This window comes from Paroedura picta, chromosome 8, assembly GCF_049243985.1.
Source record: "Paroedura picta isolate Pp20150507F chromosome 8, Ppicta_v3.0, whole genome shotgun sequence".
Taxonomy (NCBI): Eukaryota; Metazoa; Chordata; class Lepidosauria; order Squamata; family Gekkonidae; genus Paroedura; species Paroedura picta.
In genome coordinates this window covers 36,543,934-36,565,542 of record NC_135376.1, presented here as the reverse complement: position 1 = coordinate 36,565,542, position 21,609 = coordinate 36,543,934, and the positions used below count along the sequence as shown (strand labels likewise).

At 43.4% G+C, this 21,609-nt stretch overlaps 1 protein-coding gene and 1 long non-coding RNA gene across 4 annotated transcripts in view; one reads left to right on the top strand and one right to left on the bottom strand.

Moving 5' to 3' along the window:
• Positions 1–21,609, top strand: part of LOC143843269 (uncharacterized) — a 36,823-nt gene that overhangs the window by 7,096 nt on the left and 8,118 nt on the right. Inside the window, exon 2 of the long non-coding RNA XR_013233515.1 lies at positions 17,308–17,400. This is a non-coding gene — a long non-coding RNA (uncharacterized LOC143843269). The remainder of the gene's footprint in view (positions 1–17,307; positions 17,401–21,609) is intronic.
• The window catches only part of GAL3ST2 (galactose-3-O-sulfotransferase 2), a 25,733-nt gene extending 4,124 nt beyond the window's left edge, over positions 1–21,609 (bottom strand). The window contains exons 1-3 of one of the 3 annotated variants that reach the window (XM_077349068.1): positions 17,175–21,609; positions 13,652–13,851; positions 4,184–4,270 (exon numbers count right to left, since the gene is read on the bottom strand). In XM_077349068.1, the coding sequence (XP_077205183.1) occupies positions 4,184–4,270; positions 13,652–13,851; positions 17,175–17,255 (368 nt within the window). In that variant the 5' untranslated portion in view covers positions 17,256–21,609. Of the gene's footprint in view, positions 1–4,183; positions 4,271–13,651; positions 15,872–17,174 lie in introns of those variants that run through there. The other 2 variants (XM_077349067.1, XM_077349070.1) reach the window with 2 other exon arrangements.

Sequence of the window (21,609 nt, the reverse complement as noted above, 5' to 3'; positions counted from 1 at the left end):
AGTCTTGAATTCTCAGATATTGCAATATGTAAATGAACATTTTGAAGAATTTGGATCCCTATCAGGCTGTAAAATGAAAAAAAAAACAGAAATATTAATGAATTTTTAACACAACAAGAAGAGATTATAAAGAGCACAAAGCGTTCAACAACCAACAACCTTATTAAATATTTGGGAATAAATGTGACTTGGCAAAACAAATTTTAAAAAATAACTACAAGGAAACTTGGAAGTTAATTCAAGCAGATTTATTAAGACAAAAATTAAAATATCATGGCTGCCAAAACTAAACTTTTTGTTCCAAATGTTACCCATGGACATAGGAGAAAGAAAGAGTGGCAAAGACAGATAACATAATGGTTTAATATGTTATTAATTATTCTAATTATACTATTGTTTCATTATACTATTGTTTATCACTGCCTGAGCCAACCTGCCAGGAGGGCGGTACACAAATGGAGTGAGTGAGTGAGTGAGTGAGTGAATTAGTGAGTGAGTGAGTGAGTGAGTGAGTGAGTGAATGAATGAATGAATGAATGAATAGCCAGCCAGCCAACCAACCAACCAAGCTTCAAAATATTAGAAGATGAGAAAAAGACAGGAGGTTTAATAGTCTCAGATATAAAATTGTATCACCAAGGAGCAAGTTTGCTTTGGATTGTAGACTGGATTACAAACCCAAGAAAAAGAATTGTCTGTCACAGTCCCCAGAAGTATCCTAAATCAGTCAATCAATAAATAATATATGAGTGGTTGATCAATAGATTCATAATAAGAAAACTGCAATTTGTTTGGGAATCACACATCAACTGTAGGACACAGGTGGCATCCTTTAATCCATACTTGGAATTTTGCTGTGATAAAATAACCAATTTGCAAAATCTCTGAAGTAATAGAACCAGTATTAGATATTATATGTGGCTATTCCATTGGGGATGAATGGAGATATGATATTAAGCGGTATAAAGTACAAAGATTGTTCATAGTAAATGTAATTTCTTATCTCCTTAGTTTTCCAAAACCAATTGACCCCTATAAATTTTTGTGTAATCCCTAAATCCATTGTATAATTTGTGTAAATCCATTGTATAATTGCAGCAATTTTTTGATGAATTCTAATTCAGCAATTTCACATTGGAGTCTCCCTTTGAAATCTTCTTTGCTGGGGAATGCTGACTGTTAGCATGCTATTTCTAATATAAATGGAAAATTAAGATACAGTGGCTGCAGAAGTTTCTCAAGAGACAGCCTAATGCTACATATAAAGCAAGTGATGTATCAGTGGAATTTGATGTACATTTCTATTGAGTCAATGCATTGAAACTAATCCATGGCACCAGGGTATCCTTATCCCTCCTTCCCTTAGTCTAGTCCCCCCCTCCCCCACAGACAGATCTACATCAACAACATTTTCTTTTTGGTTTTCTTGGCTTATATTTCAACGCAAACAGTCCTTTTGTACTTGACGATCCCTTCCCTAAACCTCCTTCCTTACATCCCTCCTCCTTCAAACTTCTTCTCTGCTTCTTGGACACCTATCTCCCACCTGCAGCTCCAATTATGGGAGGGTGCTTAAGTTTATGGTGCCTATAAACTACCCCTCAAAGTGAGGAGGGGACTGGCTCTTAGCAGATCTCTGTGTATGCTTCCTCTATTAAGTCTGGGTTAAAGGCAAACCCTGATTGACACAGCAGTGCCAGAATACAATGGCCTTCGCTGCAGTGAAATAACAAGGCCTTTAGTGGAAAATCCCAGTCTTTTTTGCGGCACTGCTATTCAAGACCAGACTCCACTTGTCTTTAGAACATTTTGCCTGTCTTTTCCCCGCTCTTCCAAGGCTAACTTCAACCCAGATCTTCTGGTTTCAGCATGCATGTAGGGATGGGAAGAACTTTCCTCCCTTAAACTATGCCTTTACTTGCCTAGTTGTGTGACTTTGACCTGCATGGTCTCTGATGGCTACTTTTAGGGACATTAATATGTCTGCAGATTCCATCATAGCTCTTGACTCCCCCAGAGAAGGCCCTCTCTAGATTTGCTTTTGCTCCCAGTTAGAATAGTTAATTGGCAGAGTAGACCTGTTTTTGTGTAATTGGGAAAGGAAAGGTACCTCGGTTCAGCCCACTGGAATACTTCCTCAGATGGAAGGAGTTCTGCCAACACAAAATTACTTTCTCATATCCCCCATTCCAGCTACAGCCCTAAAACCCTCCCTCGTGCTTTTCCTGGGGCACAGGCTTGCAGGGGCTGCATTTTGGGGAGCACTTGAGGCTGCAGCTAGAGAGAGGGGCAAGAAAGTCATGTCTCATGGGCAGTCTCCTTCCATCCACAGAAATGCTCTGGTAGATCCAAGTCCTTGGCTAGTCTCCACTTTCCATGCATTGGGCTGCTGGGTGATAATGGGTTAAGATGATGTAATGCTGTATAAGATCACACTAGGGATGCCAGCCTCCAAGTGGAACTTGGGGATCCCCTGGAATCACAGCTTCCCTGAAGAAATGGAAGCATTGGAGCATGGATTCTATGGCATTGTACTCCTCTGAGGTCCCTGTCCTCCCCAGACTCCACCCCTAAATCTCCAGGAGTTTCCAACCTAGTATCAAATAATGCTGTAAATGAAAAGATGTGACTACTTTATAGGGTTGCCAGCCAGCAACTGGCAACCAGTAGGAGTCTAAGGGGACAGGGACATGGGAAAGTGCCATCAGTGCAACCGCATCATATTAGACCGAGGGGAAACCCAGAAGTGACATCATTCCAGAAGAAGAAGAAGATTAGGCTTTTATACCGTTTTTCTCTGCCCCAGGGAGTCTCATAAGTGACTTACAATCACTTTTACTTCCTCTCCCCACAACAGACACCCTCTGAGATAGGTGGGTCTGAGAAAGTTCTGAGAGAACTGTGATGCCCCAAGGTTAATTTTTGTGTGGAGAAGTGGGGAATCAAACTCAGTTCTCCAGATTAAAGTCTGCCGCTTTTAATCACTACACTACACTACTTTGGCTCTCGAAGAATTGATAGAAACTTGATGGCGAACCCATAGGGGCTTTACGCACCGGGATCTTTGTTGCAAATTGGTCACTGAATGAAAAATTGCCATTTAAAGTAGTGGAATTCGTCGTTATGCATACCTGCCTTTGTAGTGGAATCCAGTAGCGTTTTGTAGCGTTTCCCACAAGCTTCCGGTCTCGGCAGAAATCGCTAGAAAGGAAGCGCTATTGCCAAGCTCGTCCCGCCCCTGGCCGTCAAGCAGCCAATGGGCAGCCGTTAGCATGCTCCCAAACAGCCCCTTTCCCTTTAAGAAAGTTTTTTTTAAAATAAAAAACACACCCATAGCAACGAATCTGGGTAGATTCGTTGCAATGGAGAGACCCATCCAGCTGCCTGCTGTGTTTGAGCTGTCGTTTGATCGTTTGATCGTTTGATCGTTGCCACGCTTCCTCCGAGTGAAACCCCCCCCCTCTCGCGGGCCCGATTTTCGGCTGAATTAATGTGTAAAAAATAAAGGGACTTTATTTCAGCAAACGGGCTTTTCTGTGGTTTGTGCTTAGTGACTAAAGGGGAAGGACTGAAGCCAGGAAAGCCTCTATACAGAAGAGGCTCGCTGGTGCGTTTATCCCCGCTCGCTCGGAGAAAAAAAAATGGCGATCGCTTCGCCGGAAGATCAGAGAAGACAGCCAGGGGGAGGGACTTTGTAGAAACCGCAACAATGTTAACGCACAGGTCTTTTTCGCTACTGTTGCAGATTGGTTGCAGGAGTGTATCGCTTTCCGGAGGGTGAATCCACTTTTGGGGATTTCCCTGAAAGCGCTACAAGGAAGCGCTTTTTGCAGATTGGTTTCAGGTGTGTGGCAGATTGTCGGCGACGTCGTGCGTTATGGCAAATCAATAGCGTTTTCAATTAGTAACCATTGTGCGATTTTGAAGGCGTGCAAAAAGCCCCATAGAATTTCTGGCAATTCCTAGAGTGGCATGTATCACTTTCTCCCAGTGGCTGACAGAGCAGCAGTGGGCAGTGTGGGAGAACTGACAACCCTACAGTATGGTAAAAATTTCCTTGAAACCCACCTGCATTCCAGACATCTTGGCCAGCCTGCTAAGAATATTAAATGTTTTATAATGAATTAAGTCCCACAGGATCAATTGTGCCTTCTATTGTAGTTATTAGAGAAAATGGACCTACTTGATGAACATTTCATCCAACTGAAGGAATCCTGCCAGGAAAACTAATACCAGGCAAAGAGTAAGACACATAATTTGCTTTAATTTCCTAGAAAATAAGAAAAATATAGTCAGTGTTTTCTAATCCAATCATCCATTTGCATATGTTACGACACATCTATGCTACAAACTTATAAAATAATAAAAAACATTATTTTAAAAATTTATTTTAGTCAGCCCTTCCATGTTGCTCAGAGTGAGTAAACAGCACAATAAAACATCATATGATAACATAATAAAAGTTAAAACATTATAAATTAGATATTATAGCACTTAACTGATTAAGAGTAATGCTTTTCCTCCAAAGAATCCTGAAAATGTACTTGTTTCTCCAATGGAATCTCCTACTGCTTCCTGCGCCCCCCCCCCCCCCCGCAAAAAAATAGTTCCAAGAGAGAAAAATGATTATAAACTCATATGGGGCACATATTAAATCACTGACATTACAGTCTTAGGGGCTTTACGTACCGGGATCTTTGTTGCAAATTGGTCACTGAATGAAAAATCGCCATTTAAAATTCGTCGTTATGCATACCTGCCTTTGTAGTGGTATCCAGTTGCGTTTTGTAGCGTTTCCCACAGGCTTCCGGTCTCGGCAGAAATCGCTAGAAAGGAAGCGCTATTGCCGAGCTCGTCCCGCCCCTGGCCGTCAAGCAGCCAATGGGCAGCCGTTAGCATGCTCCCAAACAGCCCCTTTCCCTTTAAGAAAGGTTTTTAAAAAAAAAAAACACACCCATTGTAACGAATCTGTATAGATTCGTTGCAACGGAGAGACCCATCCAGCTGCCTAAGGTGTTTGAGCTGTCGTTTGATCGTATGATCGTGGCCACGCTGCCTCGAGTGAAAAGAAAAAAATCCCCCCTCCCCCCCCTCTCACGGGCCCGATTTTCGGCTGAATGACTGTGTTAAATGTGTGTGCTTAGTGACTGAAGGGGAGGGACTTAAGCCGGGGAAGCCTCTGTTTGAGCTGTCATTTGATCGTGGCCACGCTGCCTCGGAGTGGAAAAAAAAATCCCCCCTCCCCCCCCTCTCACGGGCCGATTTTCGGCTGAATGACTGTGTTAAATGTGTGTGCTTAGTGACTGAAGGGGAGGGACTGAAGCCAGGGAAGCCTCTAAACTGAAAGAGGCTCGCTGGTGCGTTTATCCCCGCTCGCTCGGAGAAAAAAAAATGGCGATCGCTTCACCGGAAGTTTGGAGGACAGGCTCAGGAGGAGGGACTTTGAAGAAACCGCAACAATGTTAACGCACAGGTCTTTATCGCTAGTGTTACAGATTGTTTGCAAGAGTGTAGCGCTTTCCGGAGGGTGAATCCACTTTTTGGGATTCCCCTGAAAGCGCTACAACGAAGCGCTTTTTGCTGATCGGTTTCAGGAGTGTTGCAGATTGTCTACGACATCATGCATTAAGGCAAATCAATAGCGTTTCCAATTAGCAACCATTGTGCGATTTTGAAGCCATGCAAAAAGCCCCTTAGAGTTGCCAGCCTCCAGGTGGAGCCAAGAGTCCTCCTAGAATTACAACTGATTTACAACAACAGAGATAATTTTCTGTGGAAGAAATGGCAGTTTAAGAAGGCAGAATCTATGGCATCAGCAGCTCACTGAGTTCCCTCCCCTCTCTCCAAACTTCAGGATACCCAAGGTCCTTTCTTCCCCAAATATCCAGGAATTTCACCAGTTGGAACTGGTAACCCTAGGAGAAAGATGTTTGCAATCAAATGGAAAGTATGAAGCCTGAGAAAATCCACGGGGGGGGGGGGGAAGGGGGCTTTGCTAGCATGCTTCTTGGCAGACCAAAGGGATAAGAATTCCCTCATGTCATGGACTAGCCAACTTCAGCAGAACAAAGCCATGCAGAGGATTCTTCTAAGGAAGAAGCAGGCAGCAGCCCCTGCAACCGGTGACAGAAATTGCAGGAGGAGGTAGTGTCTGAGGAGCCAGAAGAAGAAGAAGAAAAAGAGTTGGTTCTTATATGCCACTTTTCTCTACCAGAAGGAGTCTCAAAGCGGCTTACAATCTCCTTCCTTTTCCTCTCCCCACAACAGACACCCTGTAAGGTAGGTGAGGCTGAGAGAGCCCGGATATTACTGCTCGGTCAGAACAGTTCTGTCAGTGCCGTAGCTAGCCCAAGGTCGCCCAGCTGGCTGCATGTGGAGGAGGAGTGGCAAATCAAACCCAGCTAGCCAGATTAGAGGTCGGTACTCCTAACCACTACACCAACTACACTACACCACTACACTTCACTACACTATACTCCTAACTACACTGCACTACAGAGATCAGCAGCCAGGCACCGGTCCAGTAGCCAGTCCCTCAGCCCTGAGTTGGCAACAGAGTGTCATCTGCTGGCCAGTTCACCTCCCGTGTCCCCAGAACCTTGGGAATATTGGAGAAGGGAGATGCAAGAGGGAAGGTGCAATGCCAGATTGGCAGCGCAGCACTGACTCCACATCAGGAACAAGTATGTTTACAGGAGCAGGACTGAGGCACCTGGTAGATGCTTAGCGTGATGTTTAAATGGAGCAAACAAGGGAGTAGCTGTGTGGAAACAATGTGTCTCTTAGTCCCTGACCTTGTAACCTGTATTTTGGACTGAGTCATCTCTGACCATGGCTTGTCCTCTAGCTCTTGGATTTCCCCTCTGACTGGAAGCTGTGTATTTGGATTTTGGTTTAATCTGTATTTGGGCTGATCCTGCGTTGAGCAGGGGGTTGGACTAGATGGCCTGTATGGCCCCTTCCAACTCTATGATTCTGTGATTCTGTGCTTCTGTATTTGAACTTTGGGATGCTATTTTGACAAACTCTGAAGGCTAGAAACTATCCTGTCTACTTGCTTTTTTATTGTAATCAGACACCTAGCAACGTAGTATGTCAAGCAACACCCAATCATTTTAACAATTAACTAAATACACAAGAAGAAGAACTGACTGAAACAAAGTAAACATTAAATTGAATGTAGGCAATTGCCAAGACAGTTAAGGCCAAGACAAGCCTACCCATAATGCTTTGTGTGTCACAAATAAGCCAAAAGCAGGCTCTACGTGAAGCCAATCTCAAGCAAGAGGTTCCCTGGCTATCACAGGAACTATGCAATTAATCTGCACAAAAGGACTGGGCAGTATGATTCTCCCTCACCCTGGCACAACAGGAACAAAGGAATAGGGCAACACCTGGAACAGTGGCTGATCTGATCAATGACCCTGTATTGTTTTATCTTATAATCTCCTTCCTGGTGAAGCAATTCTTCTGAAAGCTTCTCTTGTTCTCTCATTAGCAAAGGGTCCACCACGCCTGGACTCCCCTTCCAGCCAAAATCCAGATGTAGTCCATTCCCAGGACTGACCCAGAGTCTTTTACCAGCTCCAGAGATTCCATTATGGCCCATTAGAAGTTTATTTATCAAAGTCTGATTCATTCATTAACAATTGATCACATCAGACTTTTTATTAGGTTTTCTGTGCCCTGCCCCTAGCCCCCAAGGTACAAAACTTGCTAAAACTGAAACAAATTATTTCCATTCTCATGTTTGGTTCTTCCTTACATGAAACTCAGCTTATTGGCAGACTGTTCCTTCCAGATCCCTCCCTTCTCATCTCCCTTTTCTTTGGCCCAAAATCTTAATCCTCTTTTGCACCCGATCATCTCTTTACACAATACAATACACAATACAAAACCTTTAATGGCATTCACAATATAAAACAATATACATCTCTTTACTTTCATTCTTATGGTTGTGTATAGACGGAACAGTATCTATGCTGTTAGGAATCCTTTTTATTTGTTTCAGGAATACCTTTTAAATAATTTTTGGAATTGCCTCTGTCTAAGATTTCTGACAAGATACTCCACGTGCACTACTGGAGTATTTTGCTCATTGCCCCTCTCACATTGCTTATTTGTCGCCTAGAATTGCTAATTCCGCCTCATAAATTCAAGAGACAGGTCTATTTCAGGTAACACTCCCTGGAATGCAGCTATATTCTCACCCCATCCAGTACAGAAGAGCAGCTGTTTTCCTCCTTTCTTCTCCTTAAAATACCTGAAAGACCATCTAGTGATGTTATAAGGAGAAGAAAGGGGGAAAAACCCAAAGGGGGAAAATACTGGAACTGGAACTATAAAAACCCAACTGATGTCAGAACCATCAAAGGTTGAATGTATTAATGCTAAAATTGTATAAGTCTTATTGTGCACAATCTAAAAAACTTTAAGAATTAAAAAGATATATATAGTCCGTAGGCTATTGCAAAACAGTGTGCCATGCACTGTATGAACCAATAGACTGACGTGTTTCGGCCCTTGTAGTGCCCTCTTCAAGGGTCTGGTCATAACACATACCAGCACATACCTATTCATTCATGAAATATGTATAAAAGGTAAAGGTATCCCCTGTGCAAGCACCTAGTCATGTCTGACCGTTGGGGTGACGCCCTCCAGCGTTTTCATGGCAGACTCAATATAGGGTGGCCTTGCCAGTGCCTTCCCCAGTCATTACCATTTTACCCCCCAGCAAGGATGGAAGGCTGAGTCAACCTTGAGCCGGCTGCCGGGATTGAACTCCCAGCCTCATGGGCAGACAGCTTCAGACAGCATTTCTGCTGCTTACCACTCTGCGCCACAAGAGGCTCTACGAAATATGTATAGCAGCCAATAAAAATTCCATAGTAAGAGCTATAAAGTATCAAAAGTATCAAAAGCAATCAATGAATGAAGGTGTCTATTTATCAGCCATTAGCTTTCATCCAAAGGCTGCCAAAATTTCAGTGGTTTGGTCTCTTATTAGTGCGCTAGCAGAAAAGCCTGTTGCATAAAAATTACAATGGGCTCTAGCCTCTTCCATCCCCAACAGCTCTGGCAAGGCCTTGCCAGGACATGGCAAGGCTGGTTGGGGTGTGGTCAAGCTCAGGCAGGTGCTTTCCACCTCCACCCACCCAGGCAGCACCGAGGACTTGCCAAGGTGCAGCGAGGCTGGTTGGGGCAAGCTCAGGTGGGTGCCCCTTGACACCCACCCCACCCAACCACCCACCCGGGCTGTGTCCTGTCAAGGCCTGGCAAGTCTGTGGTGGGGCCGCTTGGCTGGGGCCACCTTACCTGACTTCTGCTTCTTTGTGCGGCTGGAAGGCAGAGGGGGAGGGATGACCCCTACCTGATTGATCCTCTGTGGGGTGAGTGCCCCCCGAGGGCCAATCAGTGAGGTGGAGGCAATTAGGGGTGGGCCATACCCTGCCTGATTGCTGCTCCAGGGTGAGTGACTCTCCGGGGGCCCAATCAGGTAGGCTGTGAGTCCCAACTCCTCCCACCATCCCTCTACAACTTTATTTATGGTACAGATGTATTGCAATGAGTGAAGTGGTTATCTGAAATTATGTTGCAAAGGATGTTGCAAGACAGGTTTGGCATTCAGTGTTGCTTGTAGAAGACAGCCAGAGAAGCAGTTTGTATTGGTGGGGACAGTTGCCCCGAAGGCCACCTCTGTTTCAGGAAAGAGAGAAGCAGAAAGTATAGAGGTGGGGAGTGTCTGTTCCCTTTGTACCCAGACGTTTTCATCACAAGTCTAAACCTACAGGAGTTTTTTCTTCCCCATTTCCTGCCCATTCAGATCCTGGCAGATGCAGCTATCTGTTGTGACACAGCAATTTTCCAGTTCATCACTGCTCATCACTGATTAACATTTCCAATCTATGTTGAGCCATGAACTTGACTGTTCCTTATGCCTGGAAGTGCATCAGGGGATGAGACTGCCTTTTTAACTCCTTCCTCAGCCCTGACCTGGACCAGGCAAGCCCAAGCCCCTCAGAATGTGGAAGCGAAACATGACTGACCCTGGCAAGTATTTCAATGGGAGATGTTTAAGGATTTTGATGAAGTTCTTCCAAGGAACACGAGGGCTCATGACACAGAGACAGACAATGGCAAACCACCTCCAAATGTCTCTTGCCTGGCTGCCAGAGAATCCTCAGATCCCCTGGCTACACCACACACACCATACAACCAATAAGTAATAATCCTTCCTCAAAAAAATTTCTTTCCACGAGCCCTCTGGTACCACTCTTTGACTCCCACCCTCTTCTGAAACCAAAATCAAGCACTCAGCTAGAACTGGAATGAAAGCATATTTCCTCCTGCTTATCTTGTCACAATGCATGGGCTGTCTTAGTGTACTCTGCATGCAGGGCTGGCAACCGGCCTGGAGAAAAACGTCCTATTTGTTTCATAAGGCTTCTTGAAAGAAAATGTGGAAGTTTTTTTATTGCATGGAGGTAAATAACATCCCAGTAAAAAACTATATTACAGGGCAAGGCCATTAGGTGCTTGAGTGCATATCTCTGACTAGAATAAAGGCCCCATTTTATATTTGAGAAAAATATCCTGTTCAGCCTGGCAACCTGAGTACAATGAACAATCTTGTTCTAGATGTGTGGAGAGCCCGTAAGATAAGGGTATGCATTGTACCTGAAGAACAGTGAGAATTAAAACTAGGCATCAATCAGATTCTCAGGGGTTTACTTTCAGGATGAAAGGAAGACAAGGTCACAGCACATGATAAGGGCAAGGGGTTGAGGGTAGCAGCGCTGCTTCGGCCAGGTGTGGTAAAGGATTTCTGGGCCTGTGCCAGCCCTCCTCATTTCTTTTCCTTTTCTGCCCAGTATTGTGTCCCTTATACTTTTCATGCATTTGCTGGGATCCTTACCCACAAGTAGGTTTTAGCCTGTCACTAGATATGCAAGTTTGATCTTTTTCTACCATTTAGATCTTGGTAAACCACAAGTTGATGGTTTAAATCATTACACTCTAGAGAAGGGAAAGTACTGTCTACTAGTACATAAGCAGTTTTCCGGGATCTGCCTGCTAATAAAGTTGATAATAGTGATGCAATATAGATTAAAAGTCAATGCCTGGTGTACAAAGAAGAAGACGCTGCCAGGTGCAGTAAGAAGACAATTAGGTCAGCAAGGCCACAGTGGCATATCTTAGAGCAGGGGTAGTCAACCTGTGGTCCTCCAGATGTCCATGGACTACAATTCCCTTGAGCCCCTCCCAGCATTTGCTGGCAGGGGCTCATGGGAATTGTAGTCCATGGACATCTGGAGGACCACAGGTTGACTACCCCTGTCTTAGAGGACCCATGAGGTGTGTTCCCTGTTTAAATAAAATCATAGAGACAGCTCAAGAACAGAAGAGAAGCTGCGCTGGATCAGACCCATGGTCCATCTAGTCTGTTTCACTCAATAACCAACCTGTTGCCTCCAGAAGGCCCACAAGCAGGGCATGAAGACCACCATCTCCCACCTCTGCCCACTCATTATGCCTGTTGCCCCTGCTGCCACAATTTGATGACTGTGCATATTGAAAGGATTATAAGCAGCATATGCTCCTGCTTTATGCAATCGGTAGATTCTCGATATAAGTGATTGGAAAGGCCTATACTATACAGATACTTGTATTGTGTTCCCCAGAGGTCTAATAGCACCTTCTAGAGGGGCGGGATTTTTCTAAGGAAAATAAAAGTGTTCAGAGATTTAACCATAGTTTATACAGTGTAATTTGGCTCATGTTGCTTTTAGTACTGAATTAAGACTGACAGTAGCATAGAGGTAAAATGCTTGAAATGGAGCCCTCCCTAGCTAGCAGGTCTGTTAACCCCTAAAGAGCTGCTGTGTGAGGAGTAGGGAGTAATCTCATTTTAAAGCAGGAGTCTTATCTGTACCTTGTGGCAGAATTCCCCCCTCTCCTCCGCAACACATTCAAGGGCTACAACAAATATACCCTCTCTTAAGTGGAGGCTGGAACTCTTCTGGCCAGCATTTCTGATATTACACATAAGGCTTATGCAGGCCTCACACAGAACATCATGGGTTGGGATATTTTCTTCAGCTTTAAAGAAGAACATGTTTTACCCATAAGCAGCCGAGAAGTGCTGCATTGAGAAACACCACCACTTAAAATGTAGTGTGGCCATGCACCAGCTGTTCAGGAATTATATTCTAGGGATATAACCTGCTGCTGGATATATATCCTGCTGCCGTCCATTTTGAATTACACATGCCCTCCCCTTCATAAAAAAGGAAGTGTGTGACCATTCAGTGTTCATAACCTTTCTATTATTATTATATGGCATATTTAGATCAGGCTCGTGGCATTGGGTAGGAGTATCCCACTCCCCTGCATCAAATCCATCTCAGTAGTGATGGGGCTAATAACCACTCAATAATAGGTCCATTGTAAGGAAGAGGTTTAACCCTGTCTCAGCATAACCACCCCTGTCCAGGGAGTAGGGTGGGATTTAAAGCTATTTTCCAATTTCAGTTTAAAACGGCAGGGAATTCAGTCACAATTCTTCTGGGTTTTTTGTTGTTGTTAAATCCTAAACTACAGTTCTTGCTCCTTAAAAAACTAACAGCCTGCCAAATGTTTCTTTGGTATGATTTTTATTTAGGCCCTATTACTGCAGAGATATGTTAATTCCAGATGGGTAGCTGGTGCTAGTCTGTTCCAGGACTACATGTGGTTCAGAAAGCAACAGACTGGATATACATGAAACCAAGATTTTTATTGGTCAACAGTGCTTATTCTCCATATGTGTACATTTCTTTGGACTGGGTTGTGCTAATGACAAAAAATTATTATTTTCCAAACCATTACCTTATATACATCTCACTTGTGAAACTGCCTCAAGGCTTCAGGGGGGAATATAAATAAGGCCCACTCTCCCGGAGACCACTGTTTCTGGAATTGTCCCCCTACCTCACATGCTGCATTGCTCAGTGGGGATGGAGAGAAAGGAGGAAGGGGTATAGGACAAATATGGCACATCAGATCCCAGCTAATCTCAAACAGATTCTCAAATAAGGGGTGATAAGGGGCCTATGGCATGGACTGAGAGCCTGGCAGTTGGTTGAGAGTCATATCCGTATCCAGTTTGTAGGATGCCACCATTTCCAGGAGTTACAACTAATCTTCAGAGGTCAATTCTTTTGCAAAAAAAAAAGGAGGCAATTGGTTGCTTCTCCCTAGTTAGAAAGGTTTACTTCTCAGTAAATGGGTACAGATGAAATTAATATGTAATGAAATAAGCATTCTAAATAACTCTTGGCAAAGTTACAATGTCAAGTAGTGAACAGATAAATACAAAATACTGGCAAAACTGAACGGATTTCTGGACAAAATACATTCTTCGTATTAATTGCTTATCCCAGAGATTTATGTGACATATGGGGAATTCTAAACAAACATAAAATCAAGCTTTACCATCTCAAATGATTCTTCTCAACATGATACAGAATTTGGGAGAAACACCTTGAATTAAATCCATATAACAAAACAAACCAACAACAAAAGCCTATATACAAAATTAACTGATGCAAATCCACTGTCCATTCAACAAAGCTTTCTGTGAAGTTAATTATGACAGCTACTGCTTCCTTACCTGCCTTTCATGCTGCCTCTGGATCCTCTACACCAAGACTGAAGTTCTTTGTTAGCAAGCTGAACATACAACTGTTGTCCTGGAAGCCTCAGCAATCTATCTCTTCTATAAAGAGTTTGGTCTAAGGCGGGGCCAAAGGCAACGGTCGAGTGCCATAGACGAGAGAAGGGAGAAGATGTGCATGCCGGAAGGTTGCTTACCTGGAATTTAGTTGACAAAGTTTGCAAAGCTGGATAAATGGCAGTCTTTATTAAAACCTGCAGGATACTTTTTAAAATAAGAATCTCATGACCTAGATGCCTTAAGAAACAGTGCTTTTGCAATACAGTTTTGTTAGTTATCATTCCTTTGGCATATGAGGCTAGACACAATAGCCATTTGATAAATTCATTATGAGGATGCTTGAGGATTTACAGCCCCTTTATTGCAAGACTGCTCAGTTACTGGACTGGGAATGAAAAAGCAAAAGTCTAAACCTCGCACAGTGTCAGCTTGTCTGTGTTTTCTAGGTGGTATGACTTCCCTTTTTTCTTAGCTTTAGGTTTTTTTCATCATTTTTCATGTGTCGCCTTTGGAGATTACACACAAAAAGGAAACATATGTGATTTTATGTTGTTGGTGTTGATGTTATCCGTTCAGTTGTGTCTGACCCTCAGCGATTCTATAGGAAAGTTTCACCATAAATTTCTGTCAATGACTGCTTCTTTTAGTTGGTTCATGGTCATCCCTGTATCGACTTTGATTGTGTCGAGCTAGTGGATTCTTTTGCCACTGACCATGCCAAGCATTGATTTTTCTAATGAGTTTGATCACATGATGTGTCCAAAGTAAGTGAGCTTTAACCGTAATATCTTGCCTTCTAATGACATAATTGGTTTGCTCCTCTCTAAAACTATCTTGTTGGTAACTTCGGCTGTCCATGGTATTCGCAGCATTCGTCTCCAACACCATAATCCGAAAGCATCTATTTTCCTCCTGTCTTCAGAGTTGTTACACTTTAGATCAAAGGTGGGCCATCTGGCTCGGCCTGAGAAAATTCGCACCCTTTCCTGATCCTCGCTCTCCTGCCACAATTCCAATGTACCCCTCCCCTATAGTGTGGGTCCTATATATGTAACCAATGTGCCTATGTCAATTGTCTCTGCCAAGAAGTTTGCTCTATGCTTCTTGCATGCCTTCAGTTTTCTGTATTGCCTATTCAATAAAGCTTTCCTTTGGATTTCACCTGGAGGTGGGGTGACTTAAAGACTGCCTCCTGGAGGTGGGGGAGGCGGCAGCGGCAGCAGTTCAGCCGGCACTACCCCCGTTTCAGAACTGCTCAAAGCTTGAAGAATGTTTCAAGGGTTTCTCAAAGGTAAAAAGTTTGAGAAAGGCTGATCTATCATCATGAAAAAGATTAACTTTTTACAATGGTGTCATTAAATGTGTTAATCATTAAATACTATTAAATACTATTCCTTTCAGCTAACCCACAGCCAAACAGTGAGATAAGCATCTGTCCCTCTGTATTGAGTGTAGCATAATTTTATCAGTAAATCTCCGGAGCCTTCAAAAACCCAATAAAGGGGACTGTTTGGAAGCCACAATTTGGAAGCCCCCTGACTGGCTTCACTTTCACATTCCATCAAATCTACACATTGGCAGGTTGCTACGTCCTTTTCAATAGAAGCATCCCGGCTTTTTGACCCATTTCCCCCATCCCAAGTTGAATTATCGTATTGTGGTTTTCAAATTCTCTGCTATTGTACATACTAATTGGGGACATTTCAAGATTACTTATTCAATAGAAAAATAATATATGACCCTACCTTCCCAAAATGGCCAATGATGAGCCTGGAGGGGTGGGAGGAGGGGGGCCCTGGGGGGGAGCATGTACACAACTATGCCTTCCAACCATATTCTGTACAAATGCATCAATTCTGGGGTTTCCTGAAGCCTGTAGAATGTTTCAGGGGGTCTCAATGGTAAAAAAAGTTGAGAAGGGCTGTCCTATGGGAAACCAATGGTGGAAAGAGCCACGTTGCCATATTGAGCTGATAGGAATTTAAGGCTTCATATTGAATGGGTAAGAGCCTCTTGTGGCGCAGAGTGGTAAGGCAGCAGTCATGCAGTCTGAAAGCTCTGCCCATGAGGCTGGGAGTTCGATCCCAGCAGCCGGCTCAAGGTTGACTCAGCCTTCCATCCTTCTGAGGTTGGTAAAATGAGTACCCAGCTTGCTGGGGGGTAAACGGTAATGACTGGGGAAGGCACTGGCAAACCACCCCGTATTGAGTCTGCCATGAAAACGCTAGAGGGCGTCACCCCAAGGGTCAGACATTACCCAGTGCTTGCACAGGGGATACCTTTACCTTTACATTGAATGGGTAAGGAAACATGCAGTTCTGCAGGCCTTGTAAAATGGAGCTCTTCCATCAGGTCTTTGGGCGGGGCCACAGTGAGTGAGATCTGGGGTCCCTTCCTGAGTTTACTCAATTATCAGGCTGCCTGGGCAGCCCCAGGAGGTAGCTGTTGAGTCTGTTGAGTGAGGGGGAAAGCATTTAGGCTGCTGCCAGGAGTGGGGTGGGGTTTTAATGGGGATTATGGCTTTCATGAGGTTTTATTGTGAATGACGATTGTTACCCTATACGAGCCACTGTGTGGGAGTGTCAGGATACAAATGGAATAAATAAACAAACAAACAATCGATGGTGAAGTGATTGAATGTGTTCAATAATTCATTTTTCTCGGATCACAAACTGATGTGAATGACAATTGCAGTATGAAAATAAAACATCAAATTGCTCTGGGTCACCCAGCAATTATGAGCTTGAACTGAACATGGAAAAGCAAGGACCTAAGCCTGACTACCAAATGTAGATTAGTTAGATCTATCATATTTCCAATAGCCACGTATGGTTGTGAAAGTTGGATGATTTAAAAAAATGGACAAGAGAAGAACTGATTCATTGCAACTCTGGTGTTGGAGAAGGCTTCTACGAGTTCCATAGACAGCAAAAGTCACAAACAAGGAAGTATTACAGCACACATTCTGATTTATCACTGGTAGACAAAATCATGAAACTCCAGGTCACTTACTTTGGCCATATCATGCGATCCAACTCAATGGAGAGAGCAATTATACTAGAACTGGTCAGTGGAAAAAGGAAACCAGGCTGACAAGTGGCGTGGTGGTTGGACACCATTGGAGTGGACACCGCCCAGAGCATTGCATGGCTGAGGGAAATGGTGAGGGATTATGAATCATGGTGACAGCTGTGCCATGTGATTGCCAAGAGTTCAACATGACTGAGTGGTTGACAACAAATATGTTAAATAATAGCAGCAGTGGGGGAGAATCAGAGAAAGCGCCGTTCCCTCCCATACAAATGAAAAGGCCATTCATTGGAGAAACTGTACATGAGGAAAAGGGAGATATCACTATGTTCATTGGAACATCTTCAGGTAGGGATGCCAGTCCCCAGGTGGGACCTGGAGATTCCTCAGAATTACAGCTCATCTAAACATCAGACCACCGGCAACTTACTTGTGGAGTCCCACAAGGAGCGGTCCTCTCTCCTATCCTATTCAACATCTTCATGCACCCTCTCATCACTCTGGCCTGCATCAGGAGAGAGAAAGAAGAGTTTAACTGAGAGAAACTTCTGATTTCTTTGCAGGGATGCGATGGGTCCAACTGTTGACTGAAGTTTCAGTCAAAGATGTTTGATAACTTGGTGTCCCCACCACTACAATGAAAGAAAACACCAATGGTAAGATCTTTTTATTAATCAGCTGAAGAGTAGTCTCACTGCAGGAAAAGTGATTAAAGTGGAAAAGAACACAGACTCTCTATAACAAAACATTTATATTTCTGATTACAATACAAACACATGGTCAATTACATGGCAACCTCCATTTCAACTCCATTTCCCACTGGGATCCTCTGGTCATGTCATTTGCAATTCTTAAGCTGGTGTGGGGGTGCATTGGGGACATAAAGATGCTGGAGGGCATTGCTTTTATTATGTAAATGATTAAAATACCTCCTATTCTGTTACCAGTGGTCAGTTCATTTGGCATGAAACACGGTTAAGCTATTATTCTTTCTACATTAATGTCTGTGTGATTCACATAACTTGCTCTGAATACAATAGCCAGGTCAGTGCACCTCCTAATCAGGGACCATGATCCATCACGAGGTTCAGCACTCCAGCTATCAGGACCCTTTGACTTTTGTCAAACTCAGGATCTGGGGCAGCCTTGCAGAAGATGTTGTGGTCCCAGCTGCCCTGCTGACAATGGTGAGCAGTGCTTGGAGTGTGCTAATGGTCCCAGATTTTTCTTTTCCACCACATGAGCAGGAAGAGTCTCAGACCAGGGGACTGCCTTTATGTATCCTGGACCTAGACTGTTTAATACTTTAAATAGTTTTTGAAACCTTTGTATAAATCAAGCTGATGAAAAACAAGGTTGATCTCAGAATACATAACCACTAAAATTCAGCAAGGGGGCAAACTATGCATGGATACAGGCTTCTGCATATGAAGGGCTCCTTACATCCAACTAATTATATAATATGTGGTCTGGCCCACCCAACCCGGAGATACTCACATTTAACCATGGACATCCAGAGATACACACATTCAGCTTTGGTAAAGAGCAATACTCTCTGACCATTTCTGCACTAGTGATATTGTTTGGATTTGCATTTTAAAGGGCAGATTTTTCCATCCATTTATATTTTAAAATTCGCCTTTCCAGGTGCACATTTAAATACCCCTCTAACTTACCATACGTTTTGGAAATTCCTGGTTACAGTAATTTCATCAGTCTGGGAGGAATGATTCAGGACTGCCCAATGGAGAAATACATGGATTTGGGGTTGACTCCATGCCCACCATTTTGAGTCATTTGCACACCCCCTTTCCTTGTTGCCATCCTCCCTTTCCCCTTCCTTCCTCCCCCGCTCCCAAAAATCTGACTTAAGGGGATTATCATGTTACAACACTATTTCTTGCAATAAAAATAGCGACAGCTTTCTGTATTGCACTGCAGCAGTGTTGTAGCATGATAACCCATGTTTGTTTTTTAAAATAAACAACACATCCAGTAGACTTGGGGTGGAAGGGGGGAAGCGATTGAGAGCAGAGAATGGTGAAATTAAGGGGTGCAACAGCAAAAAGGAAAAGGCACGAGCAAGCACCATTTTGTAAAAAAAAAGTTTGAAAGTGGGAAGAGAACAAAACATGGTGGGAGTCTGCCACTGTCTGACTCAGATGTGGTAAACATTGAGAATTTCAACCTGGGAAACAAGCCCAAATGCAGAAAGCCTAGAGTTGATTTGCAGCATCCAAAGGAAATCCAAAGCAAGGCTAAAACAAGGTAAGCCTCCTAATATGGAAATGGTCTCTGTCCCTGGGAAACAGGACCACCAAGTTCAGATACTTCTAACTCATATAGATCAATTGGCAGGAAATAGACTCTCTGCAATCATAAAGTGCTAGATTACGCCAGCCAAGAAAATTCTTTAGACTTTTTCTTAGGGGGGCCAGGCAAGTAATTTGAACATACAATGTATTCTCTGCCCTGAAAACAAATGACTTGGAGCAAATATCTGTTGCAAACTACTTTCATCATACTTCATGTTTGTTTTCTCTCTTTGTACATCCTGAATTGCAGAGACTTGCTAAAGAAAAGGTTGTTAAAGGAGTTGCCCTCATAACCAAAGAAAGTATGACTTATTTGACACCACAGGCTAGCTCTCATGGCTTTCAGAAAGAACCTGTCAAATTATCACTGGAAAACACACAATGAATCAAAATACACCATTTCAACTTACTCATATAATTGAAAAGCACCTAGGCACATATTTGTCATCTTCAATGAGTAGAAAATCCCTTCTTAACCAAGGATATTATTATTATTAACAATGAACTGGATTTACCTTGCGGTTTCTTGATAGATGTGAATATTGGAAGCAGGAACAATAACAAGAACTATTGTTATAACTGAAGTACACTCTGTTCAAAATTAAATCTAGTTGTTTTACATGGTTAAGAAGTGCTTGTTTAACTCTCTCCTTCTAAGACCAGCCTTTCTCAACGTTTTTACCATTGAGAAACCCCTGAAACATTCTTCAGGCTTCAAAAAACCTCATTAGTGTCACGATCAGGCAGTATATAGCCAGGAAGTACAGCTGTGTACACGCCGTCCCTTCTCACCCCCTCCAGACCCATCACTGGCCATTTTGGGAGGGATCTGTGGGTAGACATGATTACACATGATCACATTACCCAATAAATGTTTAAAAAATATATTTAAAAATTACTTAGCTTCCACATATTTGGGAAACCCTTCCAGAGCCATCAAGAAACTCCAGAGATTCACAAAGCCCTAGTTGAGAAAGCCTGAGATAGACAGAAACTCATGGCCGAAGCAGAGAGAGATTTAAAAGGGTATTAGACAGAATCATGGGGGAACAGGTCTATCACTGGCTGCTAGCTATGGTGAGTAAAGGAAACTTCCACATTCAGAAACACTAACCCTCCCAATACCAGTGCCAGGTGTTACCAGAAATGCATGTCAGGAGACACATGTTTGTGGGAAATGGCTAGCAAGAGGTTGGGTGACTTAGAATAGGATTGAAATCACCTATGTTTATGAGGTAATCAACCCCTTAAGAACTCGAGGCAGATGACAGATATTACATGAAAACAATCAGTCTTTATTTAGCAGAAAATAAAATAAAATAGATATAGACCAACATATAACAGACATACTAACAAGGTAACAAGGGGTGTAATAAAGTATGGAAAGAATAGAGTCCGAGGAAGCAGGTCAATGCAGGAGATATTTACCACTCTTGAGGAGGCGGAGACAGAGTCAGAGACAGAGTCAAAGCAACACAGTGGCCAGTGATGAGAAGGGCAATCGGGATGGATCTGGGTTTCCAGAGTGGCAATTTGGCTTGCCAGGGAAGGGATTTTTATACCCTTTTGGGGGGCTGTGCAATGAATGCTGGAAACTGCACGGACACAAGATGGGCTGGCCTGGGATCAAGACAATAGTGAGATGGATCTTGATGGGTTTGGGTGATGCATATTGATTTCTTAGAAGAAAAGACAATGGGAATTTTCAGAGACATCTAGAGACTAGCTCGTATCTACATGGAGGAAAATTCCTTCCTAGCAGAGTGGCTAGAATGGGTCATAGGTGTGAGACAGTAAGTTTGGGCAAGGAAGCCACTTGATCAGCAATGCAATGGAAGGGGAGGGGGAAATAGGGGACTTCCAGCTGAGGTCACAACAGCTGTTCAGATTTAACCCAGTGACTTCTGTCAAGCTGAATTGCACAGAAGATGGAAGTTTGGTCAGGCCTGCTTCCTGGCTGACAAGAGTGTATGGTGTCAGGCTTTGCTTAAGCCTACAGAGGGTGGATGCCACGGGTAGTTGGGCAGCCTGCCAGTCCAGTGATGAAGAGTTCCATCATGCATGACACAGGAGGCAACATCAGGGGACTGCTTCTATGCCCTGTTGTTAGCCATTTCAGAGTAACTGCCTGACCACTGTGTGGGACAGAACACTGGACTAGATGGCATATTGGTCAGATCCAGAAGAGCTCTTATGGACTTAATCACGATCTAAATTAACAACTGTCTCATATTCCAAATGAAATCAGAGTCCAGTAGCACCTTTAAAACCAACAAAGATGTATTCAAGGCGTGAGCTTTCGAGTGCAAGCACTCTTCCTCTGGACTCTGATTTTATTGTGCTACTTCAGACCAACACGGCTACTCATTCGAAAATATTCCATATATTCTATTTTTAAAGCTCATTTTGCATTCTAAGCTTAGTAAAGGCAAAGGTAAAGGTATCCCCTGTGCAAGCACCGAGTCATGTCTGACCCTTGGGGTGACGCCCTCTAGCGTTTTCATGGCAGACTCAATACGGGGTGGTTTGCCAGTGCCTTCCCCAGTCATT